We start from the raw sequence: 11395 nt of genomic DNA, 5'->3' as shown, positions 1-11395 counted from the left end.
GTCAGACATGCAGAAAACTCCTATTATTGCAAAGGGGAAGTATCATAATGTCTTTTCTTCCCTTCCGGGGCATGTTCTTTGCTTTTGCAGTTTGTGTTGACACTGAGCTAGATTAAGCTGACTTTACTTACCTTTCCCTTTGAGTCTCTTAAAGCATGTCACAAAGATAGATGAGTACCACTGCTAAATCTACAGTCGGTCAGTCCCAGCTGTAAGTAACTTGCCCCAAATCAAATAGCAATTGTCTGTGATATTGACATTTTTTAAAATTATTTATTTAATTCTGTGCCTGGGTACTTTCAGAGTTGTAGCACAAGAGCAGGAAACATAAGAATTATGATGGCTACATGCCTAAAATAAATTTCGCTTATGGTTCACTTGAGAATCCTTTACAGATAGATAGTACCATTTTGGTTTGCTTTAGTGCTTTTCACAGATGGATGAAGGAGTTTAGAAGGCCGGGAAAAAAAGAAAGAAAAGGTAGAAGGAAAAGATAAGGTGTATAATCAGGGCATGATATACATTTGAAATCCTCAAAGTATGATGCGTATTAAGAAGTGAGCATAAATACTGGGATAAAATGTTAACAATATCTGCGCACAAGCCAAAAAAATTAGTTTATTATTTCAACTAAATTTGGTCTAAAACTCTCAGAAGTCACAAGGAATCACGGTTACCATAGTCAGCTATAGTTCAGGCCTTATGTCTCTGTCTCTACACATGCACACGCATGCACATGATACATCTTAACATCTTTCTGTGTATGCATATACATACATAGTTCTATGCATGTATATATGCATATACATGTATAAATACACATGTATGTATTTTCACAGTTCCTTTGAAAGTCACATAGATTAAATGCAGCCCTTTGACAATCAATAACAAGACAATTTCTGGCTGAGCAGTCAAACATACACATTTGAGGTTCAAGGTTCAAAAGTCTGCCAAAGTACAAAAAGTATGTACTTAAATGTCATAATGACCAGCTACTTTTACCACAGGAATTAATAGCACCTAGGTTCAAATCCTGCACCATTTCTATCAGAGGCAACTTTACCAAAGGCTTCTCCAAGTGCAGGACTGATGCCTGGCCAAGACCTGGAAGAATACCCTCCTTTATGGCCTAAGTGGTGAAAAGAGGATGCTGAGAACTGTGAAAGCTCTCCTCCGCCGTCACAAATATTTGCAACTGTGCCCTTGTAATCTTTACAGTATTTGCCCACCTCTCACTGCACAGTTGGGATTATCAGAGTTTATCCACATGCCTAAGTACTACTATTACCTTCAGTGGCAAAGTATTTGCTTGCTGGCCTGAAGAAGGTGGTTCAGCAATTTCACTCTTCCCTTACATTTTCAGTGCTACCTGTTACTGACACTCATTTTACGACTGAAGACGTGCTTCTGAAGCCCGTAGCTGTTCCTCAAAGTAGAGAAGCTGATCCACTTCGAAGCAGTCGCTTGCTCTAGAGACCACTTTCTCCAGGCTCCTCCTGACCTCGTCCTCGCTGGCATTCTGCTGTCTCGCTTGCTTGAGATAGCTGTACACTTTCTCAAATACTTCTTCCCCCAGCTTCTGAATGGCAGATCTATGGATAAACATTACAGAAAGGTCAGGTTAGAGTTAATTCACATTATATATTAAAACATAGAATACCTTATCCTGATTTTCTGAAATGTAGTAGCTAACTTTAACTAAAATGGCATGATGATACACTTTATTTGTCTGATGGCACAAGGAACTAAAATTTCCCACGGAATTTCTCTGCTGTTATTCGTAGTATGAAGCAAGAGCACAGGAGTAAAAAACTTGGCCATAGTGAAGTTAGGCCATTGTCACTGTTAGAGTTAAAATTTCCTTTTCATGCCTAATCTGACATAATGCTGCATCTACAGCAAGTCCAGTATATATGCGCATATTATTGCCTCTGGATTTCACCATTAGAAACAAAACAAAAAATCCCAGTCAGCAGTACATCAGCAGTACTTTATGAGAACAAACACTTCTCAGAATTCATTGCTTTATTTTGGCTTCTATCAAATAACAAGGAAACTGTTTTACAAGATCAGCATGAGCTAACTGACACTATTTTCTTTTCCTACAGCACTATCCTTTTGTCAGGAGACAGATCTGTACGTCAGTGATAAAGAATACACACAGGAACTTAATGCTGATTTATAACAAAGATCCAATTGAAAACTGTAAGTTAATAAACAGACCTTTTTTTAAAGGCAAACTTCTTTAAATTCATTTGTTGCAAGCCACATGTAACTTAAAATATTCAGCTCCGTGATGAGTTGATGAGTTCACAGTATTTTGATGAAAATATTGAAGCAATTTTCTCCTTCAGCATAACAGAAACTAGGTACCTGCTCTGCATATGTCTGTTGAAGGAATCTTGTTCATCTCCATGTTTAAACAAAACTGCTTTGTCACATACAGAAAAAAACCCAAATTTTCCACTTTCTTCCTCCTGGATCTCAATGGCTCATCCATACAATGATGCCCACTGCAGGACTGGACCCCTAATGGCACCAAGCAGCGGCGGTTGCTGATAAATATACTGTGCACTGCTATACTGCCCTGATAGGATGTTCACCTAGAAAAATCTGAAGCAATAAGTAAGATAATTTGTGGGGGAAGGAGTTTCAAAAATAGTTCCTTGAGTATAATCTGTCAAGGACGTTCAAGGATTGGGTGAATTACTGGAGCAGAAAGACGTGACTGTGTAACACTTCATTGTAATGCTGACACACAAGAGAGACCTATAGTTTTCTACGCAGCCTCATCCTTGTCATTTTTTTCACAGATTTTTTTTTTTATACAGTAGAGCAATTGGAAATTGATTTTCTTCTAGATTCAAAGTTGCATGTTTCACAGGTAATGATGCCTTTTACTTAACTCAAAAAGTGAGCTGGACTAATTGGGGTCACCTTGCAGAAACTTTGGCAATTTGCTTAAAAAATTGTGTAATTTGGTTCAGGTAAGTTTGTGTTAAGCAGTCTTTCCTCCCACTAGCATTTTGCTAGGATTTCAAGACTATTTCCATAGGCAATCATTCCTTTTCCAGGAAATCCGTTATGGCATAGAGACTTCTTCAGTAAAGCTTCTTAGCACATGTGAACAAAGCTTCTCTGACAAATTATTCTTCCATACTAAAGCTTATTCAGGCTAGTGGTATTTGAGATTTTGATGGTCTAACGTATTTCCCAAGCAGTCCACTATTGTATCTCTAGTTAGCAGAGATATTTGATGCCATAAGGAAATTCTTTTAACTAAAAAAAAAAGAAGTTACTAAACTGAAGTGACAGGATATCCCATATGCTGAATCTGTGGACTGTACTGTATTCCAAAATTTCAGCCTGAATATTTGTGCTTGTGTTCCCCTTTCACTGAGTCTTTGTCACAAGCTGTTTTCTACAGACTTGGACCATGGCAAACCGAGAGGCTGGACCTCAGCGTTGTTTGAGGATGGGAACCACCTCGTTTACCACCACAGCAGTGAGCTGCCTATCGCCAACATCAGGATGAGCATTCCTTTACAGTATTTGTTGTCTCACAGGTGCATTTACACTGTCTCTGAGGGGGGCTTTTTTGCTGTTCTCAACTTCTGTACACAGCGTGCTTGCAAGTGTGGCTTCAGCCGTGAGCAGAGCGCGTCTTCCCGCATGCACAAAAGTGCTGACTGCCCACCCTGAGCTGCTCTTGTAGCCGTGGGCCAGCGTGACCTGATGCCAGCCCGTGCACGGCTGTCTGGGCAGAGGGCAAAAAGAAGTCACAACACACTCTGTTTGCAAGGCTGGGGGGGGGGGGGGGGGTGACTGGGTGACTGCTCTTTCAGAGCTGCATAGAAATAGAGAAAGGAACCAGAACAGTCTGCTGGTCCTGGCATTGAAGTTTAGCATGCCAGGACTCTGCAGGTGGCTTCCAGGGCAGCACCCATAAGACTTCCTAAAAGCAGATTAATATTGCACATTGCCCCCAAAAACATCACACTCCCCAGCTCCACTTACAAGATGCATGACTTTACTCTATGTCTATCACAAAGGCAATGCAAACAGTTCAACCCCAATAGCATAATTTACCTAAATAATAGCTACAAAAGGGCAGACTATGTTTTGTCTGTGGTCATCCCGATATGCCAGAGACGCACAATAACATCATTCCAGTGAGATTCCAGCCGCTACTGTTCCCACGTTATTTAAATTCTTCCGCTCTTAGAAAATTATTTTGAAAAATTTTAGCTTATGGTTTCGTAAACTTTGTTCAGTATGAAATCATATGTTTTCCTCAGTAGAGCAGAACAGTTTTATTAGTATATAAAAGATTCCTGACAAACACTATCACATATAGTGGTTTGCAGGACCATGCAAACTGACAGCGCATCCAAACAGTTTTCTAACTGAAGGATATTCTGGATGACTGTTCCGATCTTACCAGGAGGAAATACCGTCTCCTCACATCCCATCTGCTGTCACTCTTTTCTTGTGCAGATCAGTCATGCCCGCTTCTGAGCCACTCTTTGGCTATACATTACATGCTCCTGTTAGCATCTGACACAGAGATGGATGAGGAAATTGCAGCAGAGAAAGATGAAACCCGATGTAAGAAGCCACAAGGCCAAGCTGGAATCTCAGCAAAGCCAGATCTGATTCAGTCCTGCTTCCTGTAACTAGAAACTGCTTTTTTTCTACCAGTGTTGCTATTTAGGTGAAAACTAAAACTGTCAGAAGTGGTTAATTCTCAGATACTGACAACCACAGAAAGTTAAGAGGGGATTTCCATAGCAAATTTCTTCACAAAACTTCAGTAAAACACTGTAGCGTTTCTCTCCAAGGGAGATACATGACAATAAATACATAAGAAGCTATTGTGGAGTCACTGCTACTTCATCAAAGCCTTTACTGACTCCTCTGTCCCTCTTCAACAAGTATTTAATTCGTTGGCAGTCCTATCTATTTAAAGATGCAAAATAAAGTAAACACAAGCCTCAGGAGTATTGCTTGTGCTAATAACTGTGACCTGTAGACTTCAATCTTCTCTGCTTAGCTTGACAGAGCATGCAAATTAGCTTACTGTATAATAGCTGATACAATAGAATTAGGAAGAAAGTGTTCATAGGCTGAAAATAAAGGAGTAGGTGACAAAAATTATAACCTCTGCTTTTATGAAAGAAGACATCAGGTTCCATTTGGACCTGAGGGTTATGTTCATGCAAGTCTACTACCAGAGAATATATTTCCTGGGATGAGAGAAATGTGGGATCTAAGCCAGTAAATGCCAAATAGACTTTACTGAGAGACTTTTTTTATTATCCTGATTTAAAAAAAAAAAAGTAACTCCCTGAAAAGCAAGGTTTGCATTTTATGGTGCTGATGCTATGCTAGTTTTCCATCCATATGAAGCCCTGCAGATTCACAATTATGGATGTTGTATAAACACAACTACACTTGTGTTTATAGTTACTCCTGTTTTACATGTCATGTGGGATTGCCTGCGTATATGAAGTTTTCATATATTTAAAGTCTAACTCTCGAACGCATTGTGAAAACAAGTCCAGAGCCCCTACTTACACTCCATTTGGCAACAGTTTGTAACTATGTGGCATTCACTCTCTTTGTGCTATCCGATATCTCACTCACCTGAAAACACACTATTTTCCCCCAGAAATGACCCAGCATCGCTTTTTTAGCCCAGATTCCACAAGCAAGGGGGATACCTGACATCTGGGATATTTCATTACTCTAACAAAAATTGGCCAGATCCCCATCCCGTATTGCCTAAATTGTTCTCACTATGCTGAAATCAAAGGGTCTACATCAAAGCCTATCATCCAAGGGGCTGGTCCAGGATAATACACACTAGCATACTAAAACAGCATATCTCAAATGATTCTTTTGAAAACAGATAAGTGACAAGCAACTTGTGGTGGGAGAACTTGCCTTTGTTTCACTGCGTTACAAAAGCTTAGACACACAAGTGGTGTTAGATATGCAATGCATTGCTGGCATTTGAGCACTGTGATTCCTAACCTTTAGGCATCTTGTTGATGTTACAAAATTCACAGCTCTGTGGTTGAACCTTAAGCTCCCTGTACAACGGCAGACAGCCCAGAAAGGCATCCACCCAAAACAACAGCCCACCAGAAATGAAAAAGGGCATATCCTAAATCTGACATCTATCTGGCTTTAGTAAAGTGGGGAGGCACCTCTGCCCACTCAGGACTTGCAGCAATTCAACACGACCACATAGGTACCACTTCTCCCCTTTTACCCCAGGGTCATTGGTTACAGCGTTCACCCAGAGCGCTGGAAATCTGAACAGGATTCAAACCCACATCTCCCACAGCAGTCACCAGTTGTACTGGGGGGTAAAGGACTCTCCTCGACCTGCATTTTGATTTATATAAAAACACCCTAGATGTACTGGCCCAGAAGAGAATGAGTGAGCAGGGAGGGTAATTCTAGATGGACTGGGGACTAAGGGCAACATTAGAGACCTGAGCAAATACTGTTTGCACCAAAGGAGTACTTCAAGGTTTTTTATCCCTGTATAAAATATTCTAAGCAGTCCTTGGAGCAGGGACTGAAATCCAGGTTACCGCGTGTAAGTGAGTGCCTGGATTGCTTGCTTTCTCGCAGTAAAGTGCAGCAGATTGAGCAGCGAGCCCAACTTCCCTTACTCCTGTCTGCACAGGGGATCAGGACAACCCCAATGCTCCAGGCAGAGCAGGGAACAGGATTGGGACTTTCCACGGGCTGGATGAGGGCTCTGACCACCAATCTACCGGCTACACAGCACATACTGCCAGTTCCAGCACTGTCAATCATGGCAGCTGTGGTTTGAAATAAAATACCTTTTGCTGTCAGCTTTTGTGCAGCACGCAGTTCATGCCTTGGGAATATTAACTGGAACAAGACCCAAAGGACTTACAGGCAGACAGATAGCTGATTTGTGAATAATTATAGGATTTTGGCATAAAGAAGGGACTTATACTTGATTCTATCAAGTATAAGATAAGGTACTTCTAAGCATGTCAAAAGCAGTGTGAACACCAGCAAAATCACTGGCACTTACTGTTTTGACTCACTGCCAGTATTAGAGGGGAGCTAAACGGGAATTTTGAGAATAGCAATTTTATACTCAAGGCATCTAACTGCACCTAGAAATGTTCCAAGTCATTTAGTGAATCTTAGTTGATTTCTTACACATCAGTACAAAATTACTGATATTTAACAATATAATAGCTTTGTGTCCTCAACTGGCTGAGGGAAGTTGTAAATCTTTCCCTAGGTGAACAAAGAATTTGCTATTAGCCTGTGGGTCTTTATTTTGACCATACTGCTACTAGCTGCCTATTAACATTTCCTTTCTGGTCTGGAGATCAATTACAACACACCTACCTTTATGCAGTACTGACAAAAGCTGCAAAACAAGATTAATGCTTAAGTTTGAACTCCACCGTGGGTGTTAGCAGCTGGGTTAATATCACTCAACAGCTTGTCATTGTCTATCTTGAAGGATAACTATGACACAGATCAGCAGCTAAGGGGGTTTTCAGCTTCTCACTTTCAAATGTCATTCAGCGTGATAGCAACCATCATTTAAAACCTTCATTCTGCTTTCCCTCATCCACCCCCAAAGTTAAGCAGCACTTTTTGCTCACAAATACAGAGCTCTCACTGGTGCCTTTAGTGAAGTGTTTTGTGGTTTATTCCAGGGAGCAAAGAGAGGCTCTGCGGCGGCGGAGTCACTCTGCTCTACACAAGTCACAACTGAACACACCAGAATAACATCATGAAAGTGCTTCTGGTTCAGACACCAACAGTAACATCTCACTTCTGCCATGTCAGACAACACACACGCTGCTCCTAAGTCAACCACAGAAAATTCAAAATACTAACGTTACTCGAGGCGTCCTCAATATAAGCTGTAAAGAAAGTTTTCTGGGCATGGGATACCCATTCAAGTGGGCATTCAGGTGTGGTTTATCCTTCAGGATGTAGCAAGGCAGCCTGCAGTACACCGACAAGCATACTGCAAATAGGAAGCAAACCTGTTGTGATTAGGGCTCACAGGGCACAAAAGCAAGCGTAGGCATCTTTGAGGTAGGATCCAGTCAGCTGCTGCGCAACCTCACACAGCAGGAGCATGGGGAAGTGTCTCTGTGCTGCACTTGTGACCCCTTCTGGCTCTGGAAAGGATCTAGGCTGAGTGAGCGTGGACATCTCTGCTTCTGTGATATAAGTTTCTACCAATACCTACTCCAACCTCTGCACACCACAGGCACAGAACTGCACCCCAGACATTTCAGGTTAACTCAAAAAATCCCCTCAGGTCAACTAGCATGCCTTTTTTTTTTTTTCCTCCAGAAAGGCATTCCATGTTGACTTAATATTGCTAAGTGATGAATAGCCCATCACTTTTTTTGGTGAAGCTATTGTTCAAGTTTCTCATCAAGGACTTTCTGAAAAATTCTTTCTCCAGAAATCAGCTTTGATGCTCTTTCAGATCATAGTTTGGATTAAAGAACTCCTCTTCTGGGCCAAGGAACAAATGGAAGAAGGAAGCATTAAGATACCTTTTCCCTTCTTCTCTTAGGTGCGTGAAATACCTCTCTGGCCTATCTTAGGTGAAACTCCAAATCTTCAGTGTCATCTGAAAAGATTAATAGTCGTAATAATAACTTGCAACATCTAAAGAAAGAAAAATTAAAACACACTTGGCTAAATTCTGTTCTCCAGAACTCAGGTGTTTCTCCATGTAGTCCTGCTGTATTACTTAGGATTCCCACCAATAAATCCAGCTAAGATTTGTCCCTATTTCAAGTCATTCATTTATAAACCTAGTATTTCGCTATAAAAAGAGTGCAATGCCACTGTTCAGCTAAGCAGTAGTAACATGAATCTTGGTGAAAAAAACGGTATTTATCACCTGAAATGATTCTTTAAAAAAAGCATTAGGAAATTACATATCTTTGATCTCATACAAAATACTGTTTTCTAACTGAACCAGAAAATCTTAGGATATCTGCTACAGCATCTCATGGTTCAGTAAACAAGTTCATCTCAATTAACTTGCAAAAGGTCTATTTTCCCTCAAGTTATCTTCCTGTCTTTCAGTATGTTGACTTTACTGACTATGAGTCATTACAGCTTCTCTGAAACTTGAAACAAACTGCTTTGGGTTCATTTACAGCAATGCTTGTCTGTTGCTCTATAAAGACCCTTTGAGATCTGCTAAGAGAAGCACATTATAAGGTCCATAATTTATTCTTTAGGAACTTATTTCTAAAGGTAGGGCAATACCCTTCTTGTTTTGACATTTGTTCAATCCTAGGAATGTGAAAAGCACAGCAAAGTCTAAGAAAAGGGCATATTAAAAAAAATAAAAACGGAAAGGAAATAGAAAGAATTATTATATAAAAGCTAGCGAAATACAACCTGAATTGTTAAGATTAGCCCCTACCTTCACCTTCAAGCCTCAGTGGACTTTGACTTTCATTACATTACTGCTGAATGGAAATTTCTTCACTTGAAGAAACAATGATAATTTTCATAATTCATCCTTAATTACTTCATGATTCCTGAATTAAAGTACCTTAATTTGATTGCAAACAAAACTCTCTGATGTCCTACTTGAAAGACCTGCAAAATTTAAGCATATTCAGAGCACGTTTTCCCATGAGCTAAGAAGGATCTTATTATATAAAACTGTAGATACACAGCTGAAGAAATATCAACAATAATATTCTCCATGCATTTCATTTTCTGACATAAATGAATTTGTAAAATAGTAATTGAAGCTGACATCTGCTCTTGGAAGAAGTGTGAATAAGAATTTAAAGCAGTTAGTTGAGTACTAACTTCTGAAACTATGATATAGCTTGTGAAAAGAGGCAAAGGCTTTTCATTTTGGGCTTACTGTACAGTACCAAAGGCAAAAACCTCATGTAACTTGCCCCTCCACTTTATTTAGAGCTGAGCACTTAAACCCACATTGAATATGAATGTTTTTCTCTGCTCAGCAAGTGGAATAATATTGGAAGTCCTTCATTTGGGGATAAAACCTCCTTTCAGGGAGAAACTGGTAGTAACTCTGGGCCAAATCCTCATTGCTCTAAACAGATCTCATGGCCTCTTGTGGAAGACAGCAGGAGTTTCAGCAAAGTACTCCCCTCCCTCCGGAGCTGCATGCGTTTCCAATTTCCCACAAAACAAAACACAACACAACAAAACATGGTGCCTTACACTGCCCTGAAACAAAAAAAGGGTTTGATTTTTCAGTGAAACAAGAAGCAAAAGAAGTAAATTTCATGATGAATAAACAACTCCTCTTTGAGTCTTTTCAAACTCTTTCAACAATCTCTGTTTTTCCTACCTCTCTTTCCTCATCAGACTTGCTGTTTTTCGTGGATAAATCCACAAAACTTATCAGTTGAGTCAAACCTGCATTTTGCAATTCTGAAGCTCTTCCTGCAGTAACAAACCCACTGCTGACACTAGGAATGAGAGAGGAAGCAAGGCTGCATATATAGAGCTCTTCTTCAGGAGATTCAACAGCAAATAGATCATAAGGACTAATATTTGGTTGACAAACATACATTAGTCCTGTGATTTACATGTGATTTTAATACGACCTCTAGGCCTGGCACAGACTGAGCGCTTATTTTTCAAGAATTAATATCTATAAAGGGAGTTAATTAAAGAAGGAGAAATAATTATCAGCTGATGAAATCATCTACTATATTTCAGTGCTGGATCTGCAGATTTGAGAATGATTCTGTCCTAGTTTCAGAGGGGCAGCAATAATGCAGTAGTATGATAACACTGTATTATAGACAACAGATAATACCTGTAGCACAAAAGACTAACTTTTAACCTGTTCCTGTCAGTACGTTATTTTTTTCAAGACAGATTTGAAATATCATTTTTTGTTTTATCATTTTAAGAAACTGCTCACTTATTGACAGACTATTTAAATCTAGCAGCCCAGTGAGAAATTTTACTATTAAATCACAGTCAGTATTTATGTCATTCAAGGGTGTTATCTGAGACACTTGTAGCCTGATCTTCTGGTTAAAGTGATACAGTTTAGTGTCTACAAAGAACTATCTGAAACATATTTCCACAGGCCGGAGTCTCTTTATATACATTCTGAGACAATCAAGCCGTGGTAAAATTATTTTAAACAACATCCTGGTTTTTACCAGTGTCATGGCATGCAAAGAGTTTCTAGAAAAATCATCATTCTAACTCATTCAGCATCACTGAGCAAGATCAAGCAAACATTCAAGGCACATTTAACAGATCTCTCATCCAATTTACTTTGTTTATTAATGCATTTGTTTTAGACACAGATGTGTCTAAACAGCAGCACAATATACAGCTG

At 39.7% G+C, this 11395-nt stretch overlaps 1 protein-coding gene across 8 annotated transcripts in view; it reads right to left on the bottom strand.

Annotated features, from left to right (window-relative positions):
• Positions 1-250: 250 nt before the first annotated feature.
• NEK11 (NIMA related kinase 11) overlaps positions 251-11395 on the bottom strand; it is a 117293-nt gene continuing 106148 nt past the window's right edge. For 4 of the 8 annotated variants that reach the window (XM_068935595.1, XM_068935596.1, XM_068935597.1 and 1 more), the window contains one exon: positions 256-1592. In XM_068935595.1, the coding sequence (XP_068791696.1) occupies positions 1388-1592 (205 nt within the window). In that variant the 3' untranslated portion in view covers positions 256-1387. Of the gene's footprint in view, positions 1593-11395 lie in introns of all 8 variants that reach the window. The other 4 variants (XM_068935598.1, XM_068935599.1, XM_068935602.1 and 1 more) reach the window with 2 other exon arrangements.

The sequence above is a fragment of the Struthio camelus genome, chromosome 2, assembly GCF_040807025.1.
Source record: "Struthio camelus isolate bStrCam1 chromosome 2, bStrCam1.hap1, whole genome shotgun sequence".
Classification (NCBI taxonomy): domain Eukaryota; kingdom Metazoa; phylum Chordata; class Aves; order Struthioniformes; family Struthionidae; genus Struthio; species Struthio camelus.
The sequence above is the reverse complement of the archived record's forward strand: the minus strand, read 5'-3'. Positions and strand labels throughout refer to the sequence as shown.